Source organism: Pan paniscus, chromosome 3 (assembly GCF_029289425.2).
Source record: "Pan paniscus chromosome 3, NHGRI_mPanPan1-v2.0_pri, whole genome shotgun sequence".
NCBI lineage: Eukaryota > Metazoa > Chordata > Mammalia > Primates > Hominidae > Pan > Pan paniscus.
Genome location: NC_073252.2, coordinates 61,883,697 through 61,909,518, shown reverse-complemented (window position 1 = coordinate 61,909,518; position 25,822 = coordinate 61,883,697). Strand labels below are relative to the sequence as shown.

Genomic DNA, 25,822 nt, shown 5'->3' with positions numbered 1-25,822 from the left:
TATACTGTATTCTCACAATACAATAAGAGAAAAGGAAATGTTATTAAAATCTTAAGGAAGAAACAATATATTTACTATTCATTATGTGGAAGTGGATCATCATAAAGGTCTTCATCCTCATTGTCTTCCCATTGAGCAGGCTGAGGAGGAGGAAGAAGAGAAGGGATTGGTCTTACTGTCTCAGGGGTGCCAGCTGTGGAAAAAAATCCACATATAAGTAGCCCTGATATGGTTTGGCTCTGTCCCCACCCAAATCTCATCTTGAATTGTAGTTCCTATAATACCCACGTGTCGTGGATGGACCCAGTGGGAAGTAATTGAATCATGGGGGCAGATCTTTTCCATGCTGTTCTCATGGTAGCGAATAAGTCTCACGAGATGTTATGGTTTTATAAAGGGCAGTTCCCCTGCACAAGCTCTCTTGCCTGCCACCATGTAACACGTGCCTTTGTTCCTCCTCGCCTTCCACCATGATTTTGAGGCCCCCAGCCATGTGGAACTGTGAGTCCATTAAACCTCTTTCCTTTATAAATTACCCAGTCTGGGGTATGTCTTTATTGGAGCATGAGAACAGACTAATACAGGTCCAGTGCAGTTCAAATCCATGTTGTTCAAGGGTGAACTGTAAAATAAAATATATTTTTAAAATAACATGGACCAGGGCCCGGGCGCGGTGGCTCACGCCTGTAATCCCAGCACTTTGGGATGCCGAGGCGGGCGGATCACGAGATCAGGAGATCGAAACCATCTTGGCTAACACGGTGAAACCCCATCTCTACTAAAAATACAAAAAATTAGCGGGGCGCGGTGGCGGGCGCCTGTAATCCCAGCTACTCAGGAGGCTGAGGCAGGAGAATGGCATGAACCCGGGAGGCAGAGCTTGCAGTGAGCCGAGATAGCGCCACTGCAGTCCGGCCTGGGCGAAAGAGAGAGACTCCGTCTAATAAATAAATAAATAAATAAATAACACGGACCAGCAGATGGCAGCACACTGTAACACATTTGGTCAAACTTTATTGCTTCTCCTGAACAACGTGAGTCCTAGTGACCTGCTATTTCCACATTTGCTTGATTTAACTACAATAAAATGACATTAATGGATTATGCAATCCAATTCTTGTTGTATTTGGGTTGGCTGCTTGCTTAAATAGTCATGTGTGGTTTTTAATCTGTGTGACTAAGTCATTCTGATGCTCTTCCACTAGTTGTTACTCTCCCTTGGTTGCCATTAGCATATCTTCCTGGCTTAGAAGAAATACTCTCTTGATTTAAAAAACAACAAAACCTCTTTTTGATTCTTTAATATCCTATTAATTAGAGAAGTTATTTCATCTTTTTCTAAGGTCAGTTGAAAATCCAGTTTCTGACCATTTCAGCCTCAACTATGAGTCTCTGGTGGCCCCTTTTCCACTAGTGGACTGGCGCCACTAGAGGAAGAAGGGTCTAAAAATAATGCTATGCTTGGCCAAACACAGGCCCAAAAGAGTATGCTACTTTAGACAGCAGCTATCAAAAACACTTTATGTGGTTTTGAGAAAGGAGACTTACATACGATTGTATATTCAACGGCTAGAATACTCAATATCTGACACATAGAGGTTTAAGAAATGCTTGTTGGATGAATAAGTAATGAGGTAAGTCAGCACCTTGAATATTTTAGGTCAGTGATGTCCAATACAACTTTTTTTAAATGATGGAAATGTTCTATATCTGTGCTGCCCAAAATAGAAGCCACTAAGCCCATGTGACTATTTTGTGCTTAAAATGTGATTAGTATGACAGTAATGACAAAATGTGATCCGTATGAGGAAATACATTTTATTTTATTTTATTTTAATCTAAATAGCTTCATCTGGCTAGTGGCTCGCACATTGGATAGTGTAGCTTTTAGTGCTTAGTGATGTTATGCAATTCTGTATGCTCCACTGTTAAGTGTTAATGGATGATGATGGGCTGACAGCTGAATACATAAGCCCCCTTTTTGAATAGTGTCTGTCTACGCATTCTGAAGATATTAAATAGAGTACACTTGGTGCAATTATTCAAGATTTAGGCATTTGACAGATAACTCCCTATATATTCATGTATATTTGCCTGTAGGAGCTCAGCCTTCAAACAGTCTTCTTTCTCTAACTTTCTCTAATCAGGAAGATCAGTTTCCAGATGATCCTAATTTGTCTAGGATGGTATAAATATGAGTGTGGTCATACTAGGCTTTTTTTTCCCTAGCATTTTCAATGCATCAGTATTATAAAAGAGAGAGAAGAAAAAATTTTCCAAACTCATATAAGGAAATTGTGAGTGCATGGTTTTTAACAGTGATTTTCTTTTTCCTATTACTATTGATCCCATAGCAGTATTTCTTAACTGGGGGTGATTTTGCTCCCCTAGGGACATTTGGCAATGTCTGCAGTAACTTTTGGGTTGCAACTTGGTAGGGGAGTACTACTGGAACCTAGTATGTAGAGTTAACGAATGTTGATAATATCACAATACATAGGACAATCCCTTCCCCTCCCCCAATAAAGAATTAACTGTGACAAAATGTCAATAGCACTGAGATTGAGAAATCCTGCATTGTAGTGATGACTCAAACAGATGAATTTGAGTTTGTTGCCATATAATATATATAAACATACACAATATCCTATTATGTGGAGCAAGAGAGACTCAATATAAAACCCCTCAAAAGATGTTAGCACAGCAATTATCTCATTAACTAAATTAATTTTAAAAGGGAGGTGGGAATAAAGGTTTAGACACTCAGAGTAAGTGTGAGTTTTGTTAAATACTAGTCCACAATCATGTACAAAATATGCAATTAAATACATATAAAAATGACTTTAACATAATAATTAAGCAATTCAAAAGATGTTTTCTTGAATATCTAAATATTTTCTATAAATAGTAATCTGCAAAAAAAATGCTGGCCACCTTTTTCTAGTAAATGTAAATATTACACAATAAGGTCTTTATCAAAATCTTGTTATCAAATTGTTTGTGAATGTCTAATTTTATAATGGCTTCTCATGTAAGTTGTTTATAAATATCTAATTTATATTGATTTCCCATTCTGCAGATCCCTTAACTGTTCTGAAGTTTGTTGAAAATTGTTTAAATAATACATTAAGATAATTTAAAAAGTGAAAAGTTTACACAAAGATTGAAACGTCTCTCATTTTAAAGATGAAACTGAAAGTAGCTCTTTCTCATTGAATCCTTGCCTTTTTTCCTTTCAACTTAAAAATGCCAAAAAGGCTGCCTTTAATTTATGAGTACATAAAGGCATTTTTACATAGTTCAGAGCAGAATCCTGTACAAAGCAATATTGCCAGTTCTCTTGCTGCCTGATCCAGGGATTAATTGCTCCAAAATAAACATCAGTGTAATTGTTTAAAGAGACTAAAATATGCATTACTGAGTGTAAATATAAATGTCAATCTTTTTCAAGTTTCTAAGAAAAGTTAAATGCACATCTCAGGGCAAAGGGGAATAGATTCACAGTAGTGTCATCTCTTAAGTCCTAGTTTCATGCCTAGTGTCCCTTCCATCATTTGTGTTAACGTTGGTGAAAAGTAATAACCTTGACTTATCTAGTCCAGTGAACCCACACATTCTTAATGGGGAATATTTGACGAGAGAGACTAAAGCTGTGGAGCCATCAGGTACGGGAAGTGTGCCATTTCAGCGAAAAAGTAGAGAATGCTTAGCCAATTGGTACTTATCTGATTAAACTGCTGGCTCACTCTGAAAGGAATATTGTATGTCTTAGGAAAAGAAAAATGAATAAATCAGAGACACTTAGCAGCAATGGTAGATCTTTGTGTAGTTGAAATATCTTCTGTGCTCACAGGAGCAAAACACTTCAGATGATGTGAAAGAAAGCCTGCCTTCTTCATGTTTAAGGGGAAAGTCATCAGATCACACTTTTTTGGATTTTGAACTCGATGATAATACACATGGCGGCACACGCTAAACACACTTTTTCTAGAGACCACACATGACATTTGTAGTTTGGATTTGAGATGATTGTTGCATTAGATGTTAGTTTTAGATTTAATCCAGTCCCAATAATGAGCCACTTCGGTATAAAGTCCTGGCTTGTTTTATTTTCCACAGTCTATTCCCCAGCTTACTATTCCAACAAGGTACCAGGCATTTCTATCACGTGCAATAACCAGAGGACCTCCAGAATCACCCTGGAAAAGAAGAAGAAAATAATATGGTCAATGTGATAAATAAAGTGATGTCAGAAATGGGTTAATTGGCATCTGAATGTCTAATAAACTAACACTGTGGATTGAAATATGTAAAATCATTCTATTTTACTTACCATTAGTGTTAATATGATAATTGAGCTTATTACTTACTCCCTGTTATTGCCTTCAGGTAGAAGGTAATGTGAATAAAGCTAAGATTTCAGGTTTATCCTTGTAAAATTTTTAGTTTTGCTGTCTAAAATTTTTAGTGTTAGTTTAGACAGAGCAAAACTAAATTCTGTGACACTAGACATGAGACTAGGAAAGCTTAACTAAGATACAGGACTATGTTCTATGTCTTACATAAATGATAACTTCAAGACTCAACAAACAAGTCATTTCGTCCATAAGCCTCTCCCAGATTCATGCTTAGTGTCTCTTCCGTCATTGTTTCTGTTAGCCAGAGGGAGTCTCTGGCTGTGAATTTGAATCTCATCTTGTTCCACTCACATTAATTGACAGGAAAGTGTCCTGGATATCATATCGCTATGTCTCAGTAGGTTTGAGAGGAGCAACATATGCAAAGGGCACGCCATGCAAATGTGCGCCATTTATTGCTGAAAGTATTCTGCTCCCAAACTAAGGTGGAATCCCTAGCCCTAGTGGACTGGTCTAAAGTCATGAGGACTTCCCTCTTATCTTTAAACCTTGGTTTAGACAAATGATTTTAAATTGATCTTTTAACCATGTACCTATTCATTCAAAAGAACACTATGTGGAAGTCATTATACAGTCTTTAAACAAGAGAAAAAATTCTGTTTGAAGAAGACATGGGCTTCTAGAGTCTTGTGCCTTGCCTTTAGCTCCCTTCCCTTCCATTTTCTTGACATACTTCTTGATCTCCTACAGTGTCGGTGGACAGAGTGTGAAAACCTTGGTCTACCAAAAGAAGTCCTCCTTAGCTCCTTTTCCTTAGGCCCATATCCTAATTTAGGTCCTTGGTTTTTTACTATGCTAGCAGCGAAAGGAAGCAAGGGTATATGAACCAGTGGAAAGAGAGATCTGCTTTTACATAGATTTATTTGTGTTTCTCTTTTAAACCATGTGATCTAGTTATATCTTGGACCACCCACATTACTTCTCTTTCCCCCATGAAGGGAAGTGAGTGGAGGGAGACCATGTATTCTAGAACATGTAGCCAAACCCTCGCCTTTCATTTGTTTGTTTTAATTATTTGTGTGCTATATTATTAGATTGTAAATTCATTGTGGATTCATCGTGATTTTAACAAATGCTTATGTTTCCTTCAGCAACTGCTACAGTATCTTGCAGTTGACAAAAAGTGGAATAAATAAGTGAGTATTTATTACCATCACATAACAGACAGCCAATGGCAGCTCAACAGCGGCGCCTTTGCATATAAGAAAAGTGCACATATATATCAAATTCTCAAAGCCATTCTTAATTCTTCAAAAAATCCCTAAACTGTTCCCAGTTTCAAATGCTACAAGTTAAAACTTTTATTATTTTATTTGCTTATTTTTAGTCCTTTACATAGCCAGAATTTAAAACTTACATTCTCCTAAAATGTTTAATGCTTATATTATTTATTTAATTAGTTTCTAAATGTGATCTGTGAGGTAACACTTTACTATGAACAAATGTAGATAAATATGTACTTTTTTGTTTTGTTTCTAATAGCATAATTATGTCTGGAAGTATGTTGTTTAAAGTCAATGGTTTAGGTACCTGTAGGACCTGTGGGATGCTGCTTCACTGGCCATAGATGTAGCTGCAGGTCCCATCTTGCAGTGCCTTGCAATTAGCAGGGATTAGATACCTAACTGTTGTTATGATTGTGGCTTGAAGCAATGATTGTATGGCTTCCTGACTTGGTTTCTACTATCCGCTTCCAGTACGTTTCTCTAATGAGAGTCCTAATTTGTAGCTGGTGACCATGATTTGGGGATAGTTCTCCTCAATAGGGTGTTAAATGAGAATTATGTCTTATGATTATTCCACTCCCTCATTTTACACTCTCCTCCACAGGTTAACTTCATGCAGTCATGTGAAGTGATATTGTTCTACAGTCAGTAAGGCCATTCCTACTAAACAGTCATTTTTGTGGATTTGAACCTATTCTTACCTTACAGGCATCTAGTTTTCCTGACAAGAATCCAGCACGTATCATTCCTGATGATACATACACATGAACTTGATTACATATATCATTACTTATGATCTCTACCTCAACTTCCCGTAGCATATTGGGAAAGGGACCTGAAAGAAAGAAAAAATAAATAGATGAAGAACTTCTACATTGCTGCCATGATAGTTAATTGTGTCTTACAAAGAACGGACCAGTGATAAAACCTAAGTCTTGAAGTTGTAAGATTCTGGACTGAATGACAGTGCTCAGAATCAAGTTACATTTATTGGGTGGCTTCTATTGACTAGGTACCATATTTGGTTTGTTTACTTCTGCTACCTTATTTAATCCTTGCAGCAGCCACCAAAGAAAGATATAAATATTCTCTTTTTCAGTTGAGGAAACTAAAGCTTACCTGGTTAGGAGTCTTATCATGATCACACAGTTAAGGAATAATGTTAGAAACTTTTTAACTTGATGTGATCTTTGTAAAACCAGAATATTTCTTACCACCTGGGAGAATATGCTACTGCTTACCTTAACCTTACTCGGAAATCTTCATTACTTTACAAAGGACACAGCTATTTTGGGAACCGTGAATCCTGAGGAAAAGCAGCATAGAACACTACTGTACTACCAGATTTAACTTTAATACAGATGCAATGCTATTACTTCATAGGAAAAACCACGCTTACTCTGATAATAGCTTCACTTGCTATCCAAAACAAATACCAGAGTAAGTAACACATAAAGATAGCTTATATTTTATTAATTAACCACACACGTATTGATTGCATGTAACATTGTTTTAACTATTATATCTTCTCATTTCTTTAAAATAGGAGCAACTTCTATTTTAAAGACTGTACTAATCTTTCATATAAAGACGGATGCTTTGTTTACAACAGGGTCAAAGAATTGAGAGGATAAGGGAGGGCAGTAGTACTGATTTGAGTGACGAATTAGCGTAATTATGTGCTTAAGGGCCTTGAATTTAGAAGGAGCAGATATAAGTTTGAACACTATTTGCACAATTTACAAGCTATATGTGACTTTGGGAAAGTCGCTAAGCATCATTTAACTCACCTGTGAAAAGAAGAAAATAATGCCTTGCTCAGACGTTTATAAGTTAAAAACAATGAATATAATCAGTTATGACAGTACCTTGCCTCATATTCAGTTCTTAATAAATAGATGCTATTAGAGTAAATTGTAGAGATTAGGGTATATACTTAAGATCCTCAGGGTCTTAAAGCTGCACTTTAAGGTTTATGTTGGATGGAGAGAAAGTTAGAGCTTTTATAAGGAGAGATCTAGGTTTCTGGGGATTTGGCCATTCGCTGTCAAGAAAACTAATTGTTTTAAAACGAGTAAATTCACTCACCTAAGATTGCCAGTCTTGCTGAGAAACTAAGTCCAGATTCTCTACAGTCATTAAAGATTTTGTAGGGTCTTGTGAATTTTTCCATCTCAGTCATCATCTTTAAAAGGGTCATTGTATGGCCATTTTCTCTTTTATCTCTGATTCTGCTTGAAATGTTCCCAGTGAGGCAGTCTGCTCACCAACTGCTCTTTATATAGATTTTATGCAATCTATTTATTTGAGTAAATGCCTTAGCAATATTCAATACTATCTATTTTGTTGTGTATAATGTCATTAACATTTTTAAGATATTCTCAAGTTTTAATCAATTATATTTTCTATTTGTAGTTTCTGTGTGCAAATTTTCATTTTAGCTAATTGGTCTAAACTGCTTAGTCTCAATTTTCAAATGCTTACAATCTTTTAGTCTCAGCTTAAAAAAATAAATTCAAGTGCTCAACAATATAACAAAATACTTTACATTACCAATTATTTAAAGAAGAAACTGTCCAGAGCGTAGAATGTTTCTGTTTTGCAAGCTGTCTGGTAACAAGATTTCTTTTCTTTTTTAAAAAAAATTATTTTGGATTCAGGGATAAACTAGTGTCTCAGGGTTTGTTGTATAGGTTATTTCATCCCCCAAATATTAAGGCTAGTACCCAATAGTTGTTTTTTTATGCTCCTCTCCCTCCTCCCATCCTCCACCCTCAATTAGGCCCCAGTGTCTGTTGTTCCCTTCTTTGTGGTAACAAGATTTCTAATTAGATATGATTGGCTAAATCTTGGGAGGTAGGAGAAGAGAACCTCTAAAGTAGCTTTTTACTCTCTCTGTTCTCTGCATGGAGTTTCAAATTATCTGATATTACCTTGTTTATTTTTTATCTAGTTATTATTTTCCTCGCCACAATTAGAATATTAGTTCTATGAAGCAGAGACTTTAGTTTTTGGCACAAATAGGTTCTCCATAAATACTTGCTGAGTGAATAAATAAATGGTAATCATAACTAATAATTTACTAAGCCTTGTATATTAGGTTCTATGACAAAATTTATTTGCTTATTATATCCTCACAATAATATTATGAGGCAAGTTTATTAAGAACATGATTTATTTTTATTTTTTTAGGGACAGGGTCTCACTCTGTTGCCCTGGATGGAGTGCAGTGATACAATCATAGCTCACTGCAGCCTCAAACTCCTGGCCTCAAGCAATTCTCTAGCCTTGGCCTTCCAAAGTTCTGGGAATATAGGAGTGAGCTGCCAAGCCCAGCTGGGACATGATTGAATAATTCTTGAGGAAAAAGCTTGTCCTGCATACATTTCACTGTAACATCAATTAAGTTTAGCGCCATTCTCTGTAGGTTATGGAGCAGTGGGAGGGGGTAGAGTTACAATTAGTTCACAGCTAAGTTTAGCTTAATCCTAAACTCATCTCCATTTATGTAAAAACTATTGTTGAACTTCCACGATGGTGCTATATATCATATGTGAGCATTACGTAATACATGTGTTCCACCTGCAGGATAAAAGAGGTTGAATACCTCCAGTTCTAGAACAAGATTGTGTAGGCTCACTTTTCCCTGCTCATCTCCTATAAAACAACTAGGTAATCTAAAAATTATTCATCAGATAACAATAAAAGAACTCTGAAAGCTGGAAGGAAGAAGACAGAATGGCTAGAGACTTCAGAATTTGAGGAAGGACAAGTGGTGCGTGTTCCTGGATTTTCTTTTTATTTCACATATACGCTGGACTGGGGACCAGAAAGACCTGCAATTTGTAATCATCAACAGGAATAGACAAAACAATCCCAATACAAGCCTGTTCTCTCTATCCAAAGTACTGGGAAAGGGAAAGCACAACAGACAGCTAATGGGAAACTCAAACCTTCTGCTTCACAGCCAAGGCCTGGCAGTCCATTCTGCCAGCAGCAGTGACAGCCAAAAGCCCTTGGCCATCCCAATCCACACTTCAAAACCAGGAACTACCTGGCAGACTGATACACCCACAAAGACAGTGGCAGCAGAGACCTGCATCTACTCAGAAACATAAGAAGACTCAGGCCCAGTGCACCCCTCCACAAAGGGTGGCCCACTGATTCAAGGCAGCCGAGGGAAGCATGTTCTACTCCCACAAAAGGCACGGGAAACAGTAATTAAGAAGAAGTGCAGAATAGTACTGCAAGGATATGAAAACTAAATTGTCATTGAAACAACAAAAGTAAGAATCTGTACTCTAAACCTAAACAGGTTGCCTATTGGTTAAAGTAGAAGAATTAAATAGAACCAGAAGTCTCCTAATGTAACTAAAATGTTCAGGATACAAAGAAAAATTGCTCACCATACCCCAAAACAGGAAAACTATAATCTAAATGAGGAAAGACAGTCAACCAATGCCAATCCTGAGATGAATAAGATGTTGGATGTGCCTGATGTGTATTTTAAAGACCTGCCATAAAAGTGATGTAGAAATAAAGTATAAATTATCTTGAAACAAAAAAACTAGAAAATCTCAGCAAAGAAATAGAAATTATAAAAAAGGACCAAATGAAAGATTACAGGACTGAATAATACAATAAGCAAAATAACAACAACAATAATAATGAACCAATTTGATGGATGGTGCTAATAGTGGAGTAGAAAAGATGGAGAATAAAGTTAGTAAACTTGAATATAAGCCACTAGAATTTACTTAGTCTGAAGACAGAATATAAATGGATTGAAAAAAATGAACAAAGCCTCTGGGATCTGTGGGGCAGTAACAAAAGATCTAACATTGGTATCATCAGATTTTCAGAAGGAGAGGAAAAGAAGTGTGAGGCTGAAAAGTATTCAAAGAACTAGTTATTGAAAACTCCCCAAATTTGGCCAAAGATAGAGACCAATAGACTCGAGAAGATGAGTAAATCCCAAAGAGTATGAACTGCAAGAATCCATACCAAGACCCATTATAATTAAAGTACTAAAAATGAAAGAAAAAAATCTTAAAAGCATACAGAGAAAAATGATGCATTACCTGAGCAGAACACCAATTCAGTAACAGTGGTTCTCATCTGAAACCATGAAGGCCAAATGAAAGTGGTACAGCATTTTTCAAGTTCTGAAAATAAAGAACTATCAAACCTGAATCCTATACCCTGTGAAACTGTCCTTGAGATATATAGAAGAAATAAGTATATTCTCAGATGAAGAGAAACAAAAAGAAGTTGTTTCCAACAAAACCTTCTCTTAAATAATGACTAAACAACAGTATCCAAACAAAAAGCAAATGATTACAGGAGACTAGAATGTGCAGAAAGAAAAGAAAGATACAGAATGGGTAAAAATAAAAGTAAACAAAACAGACTATCTTTCACTTAATGAGTTTCTTAAAGAAATATATTTTATGGTTGAAGGAAAAAATATGACACCAACTGATGTTGTGCTGAATGTTTGTTGAAGAAATATTTAAGATAAGTATACTTTAAAAATGGGTAGGTTAAAGAGACCCAAACTGAAGTAAAGTTTCTACATTTCATTTGAAGTGGTAAAATGTCAGCACCACTAGGCTGTGATTAGTTATGTATATATATGATAATACTCACAATAGCCTCTAAGATGACTACACAAATTGATAAATTTTAAAAAGCTATAAATAAATCAAAATAAAATTATAAAAAAGTATTCAAGTTACTCACAAAAGGATAAGAAAAAAGGAACAGAGAAATAAGACACATCAAACAGAAAACAAATTATAAAATGAAAGCCTTAAACCCTAACATATCAATAATTAGTATGTAAATGGTTTAAGCACAACAATTAAAAGCCAAGGGTTGGCAGAATGGATTTTAAAAACATAACTCAACAATGTGGTTTATAAGAGACTCAGTGCTCACTTCAGCAGCACATATACTAAAATTGGAACAATACAGAGAAGATTATCCTGGCCCCTACACAAGGATGACATAAAAATGTATGAAGCGCTCCATAATATTCCACTACAAGCCCACTGAAGTACACAGTCCAATGACACTAGGAAGCAACACATAGACAAGTCTGCAAAATAACCAGCTAGCATCATGATGACAGGATCAAATTCATGTATAAACAATATTAACCTTAAATATAAATAGGCTAAATGCCCCAGTTAAAAGGCATAGAATGGCCAGCTGAATAAAGAGTCAAGAGCCATCAGTATGCAGTCTTCAATGGACCATCTCATGTGCAAAGACAGACATAGGCTCAAAATAAAGGGATGAAAGAAAATTTACCAAGTGGAAAACAGAAAAAAGCAGGGGTTGCAATCCTAGTTTCTGACAAAATGGATTTTAAACAAAGATAAAAACAGACAAAGAAGGGCATTACATAAAGGTAAAGGGTTCAATTCAACAAGAAGAGCTAACTATCCTAAATATATATGCATCCAATACATGAGTAGATTCATAAAGCAAATTCTTAGAGATCTACAAAGAGACTTATATTCACCACAGTAATAGTGAAAAGACTTTATGACCTCACTGACAATGTTAGACAGATTGAGACAGAAAATTAACGAAGATATTCAGGACCTGAACTCAGCTCTGGATCAAGCAGACCTCATATATATCTACAGAAATCTCCAGTCAAAACAACAGAATATACATTCTTCACATCGCCACATGGGACTTACTCTAAAATTGATCACATAGTCGGAAGAACTGAAATTATAACAAGCAGTCTCTCAGACCACAGCGCAATAAAATTAGAACTCAAGATTAAGAAACTCACTCAAAACCACACAACTACATAGAAATTGAACAACCTACTCCTGAATGACTCCTGGGTGAATAATGAAATTAAGGCAGAAATCAATAACTTCTTTGAAATTAATAAGAACAAAAAGACAATTTACCAGAGTCTCTGGCATTCAGCTAAAGTAGTGTTAAGAGGGAAATTTATAACACTAAATGCCCACATCAAAAAACTAGAAAGATCTCAAATCAACAACCTAACATTACAACTAAAAGAATTAGAGAATCAAGAGCAAACAAACCCCAAAGCAAGCAGATGGCAAGAAATAACTAAGATCAGAGTAGAACTGAAGGAGACAGAGACACGAAAAACCCTTTAAATAATCAACAAATCCAGAAGCTGTTTGCTTTTAATTAATAAAATAGATAGAAGGCCAGCTAGAATAATAAAGAAGAAAAGAGAGAAGACTCAAATAGACACAATCAGAAATGATAAGGGAGATATCACCACTGACCCCACAGAAATATGAACAACCATCAGAGAGTACCGTAAACATGTCTATGCACATACACTAGAAAATCTAGAAGAAACGGATAAATTCCTGGACACATACACCCAACCAAGACTGAAACAAAAATAAATTGAATCCCTGAACAGACCAGTAATGGGTTCTGAAGTTAAGGCAGTAACCTATCAACCAAAAAAAGCCCACGACCAGACAGATTCAAAACTGAATTCTGCCAGAGGTACAAAGAAGACCTTCAAACAATACTACAAGGCTATAGTAACCAAAACAACATGGCACCAGTACAAAAACAGACACATAGTCCAATGGAACCGAATAGATATCTCAGAAATAAGACCGCACATCTACAACCATCTGATCTTGGAAAAGCCTGACAAAAACAAGCAATTGGGAAAGGATTCCCTATTCAATAAATGGTGTTGAGAGAACTGGCTAGCCATATGCAGAAAGTTGAAACTGGACCCCTTCTTTACATCAGGCACAAAAATTAACTCTTGGGAGGCCGAGACAGGTGGATCATGAGGTCAAGAGATCGAGACCATCCTGGCCAACATGGTGAAACTCCGTCTCTACTAAAAATACAAAAATTAGCTGGGCATGGTGGCGCATGCGTGTAGTCCCAGGTACTCGAGAGGCTGAGGCAGGAGAATCGCTTGAACAGGGAGGTGGAGGTTGCAGTGAGCCGAGATTGCACCACTTCACTCTAGCCTGCTGATAGAGCAAGACTCCATTTCAAAGATAAAATAAAATAAAATAAAATAAAATAAAATAAAATAAAATAAAATAAAATAACACAAGATGGATTAAAGCCTTAAATGTAAAACCCACAACTATAAAAACACTAGAAGAAAATTTAGGCAATACCATTCAAGACATAGAAATGGGCAAATATTTCATGACTAAAAAGCCAAACCGACTGCAGCAAAAGCAAAAATTGACAAATGGGATTTAATTAAACTAAAGAGCTTCTGCACAGCAAAAGAAACTATCATCAGGGTGAACAGAAACCTACAAAATAGGAGAAAATTTTTACAGCCTATCCATCTGATCCATCTGATAAATGTCTAATATCCAGAGTCTACAAGGAACTTAAACAAATGTACAAGAAAAAAACAATTTCAATGAAAAGTGGGCAAAGGATATGAACAGACACTTGCCAAAAGAAGACATATATGCATTCAAGAAACATACAAAAAAGAGCTCAACATCACTGATCATTGGAGAAAAGCAAATCAAAACCGCAATGAGACACCATCTCACACCAGTCAGAATGGCTACTATTAAAAAGTCACAAAACAACAGATGCTGGCAAGGTTGTGGAGAAAAAGGAATGCTTTTACACTGTTGGTGGGAATGTAAATTAGTTCAACCATTGTGGAACACAGTGTGGCGATTCCTGAAAGACCTAGAGGCAGAAATACCATCTAACCCAGCAATCCCATTACTGGGTGTATACCCAAAAGAATAGAAACCATTCTATTACAAGGATACACATGCGTATGTTCATTGCAACACTATTCACAATAGCAAAGACACAGAATCAACCCAAATGCCCAAAAATAATAGCCTGGATAAAGAAAATGTGGTGCATATACACCATGGAATACTATGCAGCCATAGAAAGGAATGAAATAGTGTCCTTTGCAGGGACATGGATGGAGTTGGAAGCCATTATCCTCAGCAAACTAACACAAGAACAGAAAACCAAACACCACATATTCTCATTTATAAGTGAGAGCTGAATGATGAGGACACATAGACACATGAAGGGGAACAACACACACTGGGGCCTGTTGGAAGGCGGGTGGTGGGAGGAGGGAGAGCATCAGGAAGAATAGCTAATGGACGCTGGGCTTAATACCTAGGTGATGGGTTGATCTGTGTAGTAAACCACCATAGCACATGTTTACCTATGTAACAAACCTGCACATCCTGCACATGTACCCCTCAACTTAAAATGAAAGTTGAAGAAAAATTTTTTTAATGTTTTATTTTTTAATTGACAAAAAAGAAACTTATTTCAAACATAGCTACATAAATAAACCAAAAGTAAAAGAACGGAAAAGATAAATCATAAAAACAATTTTAAAGAAGAGTAGCTGTATTGGTATCAGATCATATAAGTTTCAAAGCGTGGAAAATTACTAGGGCCAAAGAGGCATATTATGTAATGATAAAGGATCAATCCATCACGAACTAGAGTAGCCAAAACAATTTCGGTAGAGGAGAATAAAGTGGGATAAATCATTTTTACTAACGTTAAGGCTTAATATACTGTTGCAGTAATCAAGAAATTATGGTACCAGTGAAAGGATAGACCTAAATCAATGGAAAAGAATGGAGAACCCAAAAGTAGATTCATACAAATATGCCCGATATGCCTAATTAGTTTTTGACAAAGGAGCAAAAGTAACTCAATGGAAGATGAATAACTGTTTTATAAATGGTACTGGAACAATGGAACATCAATTAAAAAATTTTAAAAAGCCTCTACCTAAATCTCACAGCATAGAAAAATTAGCTCAAAATGGATTATATACTTAAATGTAAAATATAATGTAATGCAAGACTATGAAACTTCCAGAAAAAATATAAAGTGTGGAAAAAGTATAAGTTTAAAAAGTACAAAACTTATAGAAAAGAGCCTAGATACCTGAGAAAGTCCATAAAATAACACTTTAAATTTATTTATTTTTTCTTAGTAATTTTGAAAGCATTTTTACACCTTCCTAAAGGGTAAGTTCTACATTTATTATCTTAATTTTGCAAAACAGGAACTGATGCACAAAGTTTCAGCAACTTTTGCAAGGCTGGACTACTGCTATTATTGCTAGAATACAGGTCTTCTGAGTCCTAGACTAGCGTTCTCTCTACCATCATCTGCAGTCTCTCTGAATGCATTCCATGCATTTTTTCTTTATATTCTTTAAATGATGTTTCTTATCCTATAAAATTCAACTCTAGTTTTAAAATTTTGAAATATGCAACCTCTCACTTTTTCCCCCTATACAGTTCTAAAACTCTATGTGGAAAGAGAAATGATTTTAAGGTCTGCAGTTTTCTGTTGTATTATTACTTTTAAAAGTTCCCTCTTTTGGCCGGGCGCAGTGGCTCACGCCTGTAATCCCAGCACTTTGGGAGGCCGAGGCGGGCAGATCACGAGGTCAGGAGATCAAGACCATCCTGGCTAACACGGTGAAACCCCGTCTCTACTAAAAATACAAAAAATTAGCCGGGCGTGGTGGTGGGCGCCTGTAGTCCCAGCTACTTGGGAGGCTGAGGCAGGAGAATGGCGAGAACCCGGGAGGCGGAGCTTGCGTGGAGCCGAGATCACGCCACCGCACTCCAGCCTGGGCGACAGAGCAAGACTCAGTCTCAATAAAAAAAAAAAAAAAAAGTTCCCTCTTTTTTCCTGCCCACTTTCAAGAGATTGGGTTGTTTTATACAGTTAAAGATAAAACATCTCACAAATATCATGTTCCTGTCCTGTGTTGAGCTCTATGCTAACGCTGGGGATGTGCTTGTGACTACAGCAGGCATACTTCCTGTGTTCAAAAAGTTATATCTTTTGGAGAGAAACATGAAATAAAAAATATGCAAATCAAAGCAACTCCCAAGCACCCTTGTGAAGTACATAAGTATAAGGAATTACCACTGTAAGGAAGCCTTTGGTTGGGAATGAGGATCATCTCAACAATAACTTGCTTAGACAAGCAACTGAGTATCTGGTGATGGGTGATGCATCACCAGTAGATGCCTATACGAACCAATAATGAGACCTAAGTCACCCCCTCCCCCCACCCATCCGACAACACTGTGAAAGGATCTAAGTCCCTCTAGAACCATAAAGCAGGTGTCAGGGTAAGAGTGAAGGATAGATCCACAAATAATGAGTTTAAGATTTTAACATTTGACTTAAAAGTAAAGTTACACTTGACAGATACCTATACTTCCTCAACAAAACATTTCCTTCAGGAAGTCTTGTCTCTGCTACCTATAGTCCAGTGCTTTGAATTCAGAGTCTATTCTGTCCTGTCTGCATAACTAATGGAACTGAATGTTAGGTATTACTCACAGATACTACTCATTCTTATCTTCAAGCTATTTTTTCTTCTTTCTGACTTTTGTCAAATCTATAATATAATTTTCTCTTCTGTTAACATACTATAATGTATATGCTCTAGCCTCCTAGAATAGTTCTGGGAAAAGGTACTGAGTGAAGATTTACTGATAATTAGTAATTTTCGATCAGCCTTATAATCTTATTGCAAAAGTTAAACAAGTTCTGCTAAAACATGACGACTTCAAAGCTAATTCCTGAGAGGCAGCTAGTAGTTTTAGAATTACAATGAACTTGATTTAATTTCATATCCTGAACATTTATCAATCAGTTCTTTGTGTCTGTGTTGCAAATAAGATGGTGTCTTTATGTCTGAGACAGATACTATCCAAGTCTGATGTCTTTCTTGTCCTTCTGCCCACTCCATGTCCTGGGCCAATCCTATCCTGTGTGCTGCAGAGAGGGTATGAGAGTGTATCCTACAGTGCCAGGGCTCTTTCCTTCTTCCTCCCATATTTTGGTTGTGCCCTATATATTGTGATTTGTGCGTCCATACCACTTTCACATTCTGGAGTCATATTGGAAAGAGTATTTCAAGAGATTCAGACACTATAGATTACTACTGTATATCAACAGCAGAGTGTTGGTTTTTATCATATATATGCTGCATTAATACAAACAATTCCACTGAGATCTTTTTTAAAAAGGAAGAAATGCTATTATACTTGGGTTACCATACAATTCTTATTTTATAATTATTTCCATACTAGCCAAAAGAAGATAATCTTCCTTATCACAATCAGAAGATGTGTTCATTATCAAGTAAACAAGAGACTTAAAACGAAAAGTAGTTTTCTTTATGGTGAAATAAAGAAGCTCTCTTTGTAGGTGAGAAGATTATTAAAATGAGTAACTATAATATGAAAGAAAAATAATATTCCTTGCCTCTAAGATAAGGTAATGAAGTGTCTGTCTTCAAGAAGCTTTCATTTGATTTCAACTTCTGATGAAAAATGTTATCAGCTTGTGTTTTTATTGCGTTCTCATTGTTAGGAATAAACTGAAATTTAAGCAATACATCTGCTTTCAAATTGTCATTACTTGGCCTGAAAAACAAAATAACCAGAATGAATGAGGCAACAGCCACAGTAATTATTATGTCATACTTTATTACTTAAATATTAGTTATATCTTCAAGAAAATATGACATAAATATTTTACACATTTTATTGTCATAGATTCTCTCCTCTTGTGTCACACAGGTATTAATAGCTAAATTATTCCCTGCTTGTAAAAATTGATCATATTTAGGAAGGGGAGAGTATCTGACAGTTCTAGAATTATTTTTTCTAAAAAAGAAATCAAAAGCACTTGTTATGTCCACCAACTTTGTATATATATATCATAAACTATATATGTGAATATATATTCCTGTGATTCAAAAATTCATAATAGCTGCTTATTATTTTCTAAAGTCAGTAAAATTGAGAGCAGTAGTTAATAATTGTAAGAATCTTCTGTATGAAATGCAAAAGACTTTAAAAGGACAACCAGTAGAATATATTTCATCACTACTCAAGAAACTCTCTCACTACAGAAACTGTACACAGGAGGAATAACAAATGTAATAATATTAAACTATTTTTGCTCTTGATATAGCTAAGATCTTTAGATCTGTTTACAAAGCAATTAATTGAAGAATAACTATATAATACAAAGCTGCCTTTTATAATCACACAAATTTGTTAACTGTGATTACCTAAAGTTGACAACTTGACACTTGATGTAATGATGGTTTAAATTGGATCTCTGAAATATCTTATCTATCTGAGAAAAGAAAAAAAACAACAAATTAGAGCTTTGTTAAATATGAATTTCACACATTTCAATATATCACAAAAATGCTTACATAAAGCTTGCTGTGATACAAATAACATTTACTTCAATGTTTATTTACAGTTATCCCCCTAAACCTCATTTGAGCATAATCTCACCATCATAAAGATTATCTCTATAATTGGATGATGATACTTGAACAACTTGTCACATGGTCAAAGATGACTATCTAAAGAGTTGACTTAATGCAGTATTTCAACCTCTATTATAAAATATACATGGAGCAGGAGGCACAGAGATTTGAAAGTTTGATATATATGGACACATCACTCACTCATCACTCAGTATCATTCCAGCTCAGTTATCATCCTCATGGATGTGATTGAAAGATCAGCTTTTTAGGCTCTAAATAAACTTTTTTGGCCAGATTTTGATGCTGTGGCAAATGGGAGAAAGGAAGAGAATATGTATTATTGAACACCTCTCTAAAATCATCATACTTACCAATAAAAATGCAGGAAAGGATTACTTAGAATAAGATAAGACTGTAAATGCCACTGGTGTCATTTTAGACTTCCTACATAGGATAATTTATCTGTGGTATAAATACCTAGGTCAAATTATTTCTTAATAAAACCACAGCTTGTTACAAAATACGTGGTCTTATAAGTCTGTTTATAGACTCATCAAGCTGACTTGTCAGAAAAAAGGCTGACTATATATTGAACCTTAAGTGAACCTGAGTCTGCAGAGTGAGTTTCACAAACCACAAGAGAAGAGCTGCTAAGTTGTGAAACTGGGTGTATGTCAAATAAGTGCTTTTCATTCATCTGACTTGATTTATGAAATTTTCTTTGGTGACATGCCATGTAATATCATCTTGAATAGCCTGGTGAGCACAAGTTAATTAATAAATCAATAGTTACTCAAAACAAATGGCTATATGTTTTTCTTCTAATTAACTATGAAGTGAAATTTGTTTTTGAAGAATATATTTTTATATACACATGCACATTTATATGACAAAACTAATACATATTTATTGTTAAAAAATTTTAAAGTAAACAATATAGAAAATGTATTGGAAAGCATTAAAGTCATTTTTAAATCACTGTCTAGAGAACTTGTTATTTACATTTTGGTATATATGCTTCCAGATTTTATATTTACATGTTTATATATACATAAAATATATTCTCTCTATATATACAAATATAGATGTTTATATAATATCTATATGTTTTCTGCCTGCCTCCTTCCATTCTCTTTCCAATTTAATAATTTTTTTTCTAGGTAAATCGCAGCTTCATGAGTCATGTATCATCCATGGTAATTGAGCACATAAACAGTCCGGATTATTGAACTCCTCAAGAAAGTATAAAATGCATTTTAGGTACAGGTTTTCATCTTTTTCTTTTAAGAATATGTTTGCTATAACTGTAACTCAGTTCTACAAGGATTGGCAAACTATAGCCTGTACACAAAATCGAACCTGCTACCTGTGTTTATATTGCTCATGATCCAAGGATGGTCTTCACGCCTTTTTAATAGTTGAAAAAAAGAATAAGAAGGGTATTTTTGATATCCAAAAATTTTACAAAATTCAATTTTCAGTGCTCATAATAAATTTTTATTGAAACGTTGTCACACCTACTTGTTTATGTGTTGTCTATGGCTGCTTTAACACTACAATAACAGCTGTGAGTAGTTGCACAGACACTGTGTGTCCTGCAAAGTTGAAAATATTTACTATCTTGCATTTTATAGAAAAAGTTTGCATTTACCTCTGGTATAAATTGCTGCATTGCCTTTCTTTATATGTTATATCCATTTATGCATTAAGGGACAGGACCAATATTAGTAAATTGATCATTTATTTACTAGTCATCTCCTTGATGAGTATTTATATGGGCCTACCATGTACAAACACCGTGAAAGGCACAAGAAATATAAGAAGAAATGGAGTTAGCTCCAGCACAAATTAATTCACAAGTTAAAAGGGGGCATAGACATATAATGTTTTCATAATTTATGATCAGTACTTTAGAAAAGGTACACAAAAAGTTCTGTGAGAGCATTGGAAACAGATGCTAACATTTATTAGGATATTACCTTTCATGCTTTGTATTCACTACATCTAGTGATCCTTAAAATACACTGGGAGTTGGGTGAAATTATCCCCATTTTGTAGTGTAAACTTTTAGGGGTCAAGCAACTTTTTGAAAGTTATTAGAATGACAAAGGATAAAACTGGGATATCCTTTGTGGCATCTAGATGTCTATGACTTCGAAGTTTGGGCTGTCTCTAATTCAATATCTTAATTCCTGTAACAAAATATTCTTTACACTGGCCTGCTTTTTTCCCCCCTCAAAGAAAATGTCCTTAAGATGTATTTTTGAAAAGGCATACCCACTCCACTCAGTAGCATTCTTCAAACCATTTCATCTGCTTCTGGTTTGGGTTGTGAAACGGCTGAAGAAATATGTCTGAACGTGGTAAGAGTGATCTGCCTTCTTTGATTAGTGAATGCTGGGCTGAATAGTGGCTGCGAATACGACTGAAGTCTTCAGAGGAAGAGCTGGTCTGTGTGTTTCTGTGGTATATTTTCAAGAGCAGCCTAATAGGACATACATCAGGGTCATCCATAGAAGGTACTTAATAAATGGTATGTGGTAATGTTATTTGTGCCTGAATGATCGAGTTAAGATTTTAGATAACTCTAATCATTGGTATTTGCATTTTAATTTTTCTGTTGGGGCCAGGCATAGTGGTTCACACCTGTAATCCCAGCACTTTGGGAGCCTGAGGCGGGTGGATCACCTGAGGTCAGGAGTTCGAGACCAGCCTGGCCAACATGGTGAAACCCTGTCTCTACTAAAAATACAAAAATTAGCTGGGCATGGTGGCAGGCACCTGTAATCCTAGCTACTCGGGAGGCTGAAGCAGGAGATTTGCTTGAACCCGGGAGGTGGAGGTTGCAGTGAGCCAAGATCATGCCACTGCACTCCAGCCTGGGCAACAAAGGCAAGACTCCCTCTCAAAAAAAAAAAAAAAATTCTGTTGGGCTTATGTTGTTCAGTCTCTGATGCCATTATCATTTGTCTAGCATATTTTTCTAGGTGTCCTGAGATGGTGTTGGTGATAGGTTTTAGCTGTGTCCCCACCCAAATCTCATCTTGAATTGTAGCTCCCACAATTCCCACGTCATGGGACGAACCCAATGGGAGGTAGTTGAATCATGGGGGCAGGTGTTTCCTGTGCTGTTCTTGTGATAATGAACAAGTCTCAGGAGATCTGATGGTTTTATAAAAGGGAATTCTACACAAGCTCTCTTTTGCCTGCAGCCATGTAAGACACCCCTTGATCTTCCACCATGATTGTGAGGTCTCCCCAGCCACGTGGAACTGTGAGTCAATTATCTTCTCTTTATAATCTTTAATAATCCTTAACAATCTTTCCTTTATAAATTACCCAGTCTCAGGTATGTCTTTATTAGCAGTGTGAGAACAGACTAATACAGTGGTTACAGTTTCCAGAATTAGCAAATAAAAATACAGTTAAACTTGAATTTCAGATAAACAATGAATGATTTTTTAGTACAAGTATGTTTCAAATACTGCATGAAGATATTTTCAGGATGATCTGAAATTACAGTTGAACTGGGCATTCTGGTTTTTTTAGGAAATTCTAATGTACGTGCAAAAAGCAGTGCTTTTAACTCACCTTTTATCTTAATTTTCGCAAAGTATTGTCAGGATAGGAATGATGCCAGCCAAGATTTAGCTTACCTCGTTACTGACTTTTTGTTTCAGGTCGGTGCTAAGTTTTGAGTGTTCTACTGAAAAATCAGGATTATATTCAATACTGGGGATCTGGGAGGAGGTCTGGTAATAGTAAAACTTCTGGCCTGGAAGGGAAAGCAGACAGGGATGGTTTCTGTTTAGTAAATTTGAGTTGTATAATTATGAGAAGTAGAGGGGTTGAAAACAAAAAATGATACAATTGGTGAACTCCCGAGAGTTAAAAATGCTATACCTGTAGTCTATACCTCCCTCTAACTCTTTTTTAGGATCACACATTTTCATAGTTACCATGGTTGTCAGTTATGTCATAACACAATTATCACCTGTTAGTGATAATTCATAAATTTAAGCTGTTAATTAAGTAATGGTAGAATGTACGATATTCTCATAAGTTGACCTCAAATTTAGAATTTCTACTAAAATAACTTTTTACTCTTAGCATATTAACTAATATTATATCACAAAATTACATAGGATATATTTATTGCACTGTTCAAGAAATAATATTATACAAACCACATCAAAATTTAAGCTCTAGACATAATTTTTATACATAAGAGATTATTTTCCCAACTGTATATAAATTTATTCAGATGGAAATTGCATTCTAAAATACTAGAAAATATTAAAGTTTTAAAATAAGTTAAGTGGGTCTTCAAATATTCGAAATAAAAAAATTAATAGATACTTACCATATGCCAAAAAATAAACAAGGAGACCAATCAGTATCACCAGAATCAACATAACAGCTCTGACAATAAGGGCAACCATCCATGGTTTCAGTGAACTCACTCTTCTACCCAGTGTCAATGGCCTTTTGAGAAAGAATTGTGTGTTAAAAATGAATAGGATTTTAAGACTAAATGTTCCTTTTTCTGTAGAATTTTTTTCTGGAATTCATATTTAGCTCATATTGAATTTGGTAACACTTAAATATATTTTACATGAAATTTTTTTAAATGCTATAAAAATATGATTGACATTTAACATTATACTTTCTTTTCTTAAAGTCAGCAGTATTTTACCATTCACTACCTTTTCATATACTTCCTGGTCCATTATACTATATGCTCTAATTTTTTTATTTGTAAATGAACTAATAATATATATTTGATTCATGTGTTTCAAATCACAATGAACCTAAGAAAACAAGAGTATCTGGGTCACTCTTCTCATTCTAACATTAAGACACAGAGGTTCAGAGATTACCAAAACCTCAAAGTTGGATATTAGGGAAGCCAGAAATAGGACTTGGGCCGTTTGGGCTCCTTTTACACCTCTATACTTAAAAAACCTACTACACCATTTACAGTTCATGCAACTCATAGTGCATATGAAGAGCATCTATAATAAGGCTGATTGAAAAAAAATATAAGAGAATTATAAGGAAAAAATAATTAGCCAAACAAGAAGAGATCATTAATATGATGAAGAAGCAAATCAATAGTGGTAGCTCAGGACTTTAGACCCAGGAACTCTGTGTTGTGATAAATATCTATTTCATAGGGTCATAAGACATCAAACCTGTGATTTCAATAGATGATATTGTTTATCATAAAGCCAAATTTATTGGAATAAATTAAAAATCAATTTTAAGAAAATATCAAGGCAATAATAGTGCCAGTATGCAAATATGGCAAAAGCATAAAAGTGGTATGCAAATGACTGACATTTGGGAATCCTTTGTGCAAGCAGGAAAACGTGGCAAAACTCTCTCCTCATCCCAGTGCCAGAGCCCACAGTCTAAAGACAAAATCTGAACAGTTACAGAGTTGAGGCAGGCCAAGATAACACCAACATGGGTTGTTTAAAGAGATTTAATCCATAAGGAGACTGGACAAGAATATGGTTCTGAGAAGGGTGCTAGTTCTTGTCCTGTCTGTTAAAATTACACGTGGAAAAGAAAAGGAGGGAATTACCTTTCCTGAGATTGGTACCTGATAGTAGTAAGGAGTGGATAGCAGGCCTCAGGTTATAACTGAAGATATCAGTTGACTCTCCTCTTCGGGCATCGCTGAACTGGAAGGAGTCAGGCTTCCCCTGATATTCTTGGGTCTGGGCAAAGGAGTACATAGACGCAATTTCTGCATCCCAGAATCATCAACCTGAGCTCTGTTAAGTATTCAAGTAGCACTAATTCTGAGTTCAGCTGGTATTCTAGAAGGATCTTATGTTACTCTGTCCTGTTACTCTTAGGTAGGTAGCAAAAGAAAAGCATTGCAATCTGGAAATATCTGAAGTGTCTCTAGAATCACTGAGTTGGAGCTGGAGCACAGTCAAGAGCTGATGAACATATCTGTCACCTTCACTAATAGAAGACCATGGAGAATCATGAGCCCATTGTCAACACTCACTGAGTTTCTTCTGTGTGCCAATGAAACACTTCTAGAGATTAAGACATAGTCTCTTCTCTTAAAAGATGTATAATCTAGAGACACATAAAGTAACTAGTATAATACAAGTCTCAAAATGCTATTACAGATGAGTGGATACAAATGGTTTTGCCTTAGAGAAGCTGTTCTTAGAACTAGGTCCTAAAGGCTGAGAAGGAATTGGCAAGGGTCGTGTGTGCATCAGGCAGAGAACACCATAAGCAAAGATAAGAAAACTTGAGAACCAAGGACATACTTGAGAAAACCGTATATTAATGAGAGTAGAGGTAAACTTAATTAATGCGTTTATCTGTTAGTTAACTCAGCAGGCATTTTATTCAGGATTACTATGTACAAAACAAGGGAATGTAAAGACTCTTCAACAGATCTTTCTTTTGAGGAACTTATAGTCTGATAAAGGAGGAACACAGTAGACACAAATTGCTATCAGAATTGCAGAAAATTTAAACAAGAATTTCAAAGAAGGGCTAACAGTTCCTCTTTGGAGGAAATAATGGCTGAAATAAGGATACAGGTTTTTTTAAGCTTAAAAAGGGTGGACACATCTTCTCACTATTTTCCTCTCTGAGCCAGACACAGAACACAATTCATAAAGGGGAGTTTCTTTTGCAACAGAATTCTCATCTTCAAAAATATGTGGTTACCTGTTGAATTATTCTACTCCTAACACCAGAACCATTATTGTGACTGAATTAAAGTCTTATTTGTCAAAGTGAAAAGTTGTTTCAGTTTATTTCCTTCCACACATTCCCTGAAATATTTATTCCTCAATGTTGTTTAAAAA

The 25,822-nt window shown here is 35.6% G+C and overlaps 1 protein-coding gene, 1 long non-coding RNA gene and 1 other non-coding gene across 3 annotated transcripts in view; 2 read left to right on the top strand and 1 right to left on the bottom strand.

Moving 5' to 3' along the window:
* LOC117979984 (uncharacterized) overlaps positions 1-25,822 on the top strand; it is a 377,942-nt gene that overhangs the window by 284,326 nt on the left and 67,794 nt on the right. Inside the window, exon 6 of the long non-coding RNA XR_008625161.2 lies at positions 22,187-22,248. This is a non-coding gene — a long non-coding RNA (uncharacterized LOC117979984). The remainder of the gene's footprint in view (positions 1-22,186; positions 22,249-25,822) is intronic.
* LOC100972700 (transmembrane protease serine 11G-like) lies at positions 795-23,502 on the bottom strand. The gene is made up of 7 exons (XM_014344663.4): positions 23,338-23,502; positions 22,631-22,749; positions 18,765-18,832; positions 17,951-18,111; positions 6,886-6,950; positions 6,346-6,479; positions 795-4,199 (listed from the first exon to the last, which is right to left on the bottom strand). The coding sequence occupies exons 1-5, from the start codon at positions 23,414-23,416 to the stop codon at positions 6,910-6,912; spliced, it is 468 nt and encodes a 155-aa protein (XP_014200149.2). The 5' UTR covers positions 23,417-23,502; the 3' UTR covers positions 795-4,199; positions 6,346-6,479; positions 6,886-6,909.
* On the top strand, positions 11,577-11,683 carry LOC112439633 (U6 spliceosomal RNA). The gene has a single exon (XR_003027891.1). It is a non-coding gene; the product is annotated as a U6 spliceosomal RNA (small nuclear RNA).

Excerpts from the sequence above, each read along its gene's own strand:
- LOC100972700 (XM_014344663.4), bottom strand. The coding sequence starts at position 23,416 with ATGGTTGCCCTTATTGTCAGAGCTGTTATGTTGATTCTGGTGATACTG. Across the intron at positions 18,833-22,630 it reads AACAAAAAGTCAGTAACGAG|ATAGATAAGATATTTCAGAG; the intron begins GTAAGCTAAATC and ends TTCTTTTCTCAG. Across the intron at positions 6,951-17,950 it reads TTCATTACCTTATCTTAGAG|GATTCACGGTTCCCAAAATA; the intron begins GCAAGGAATATT and ends GCTTTTCCTCAG.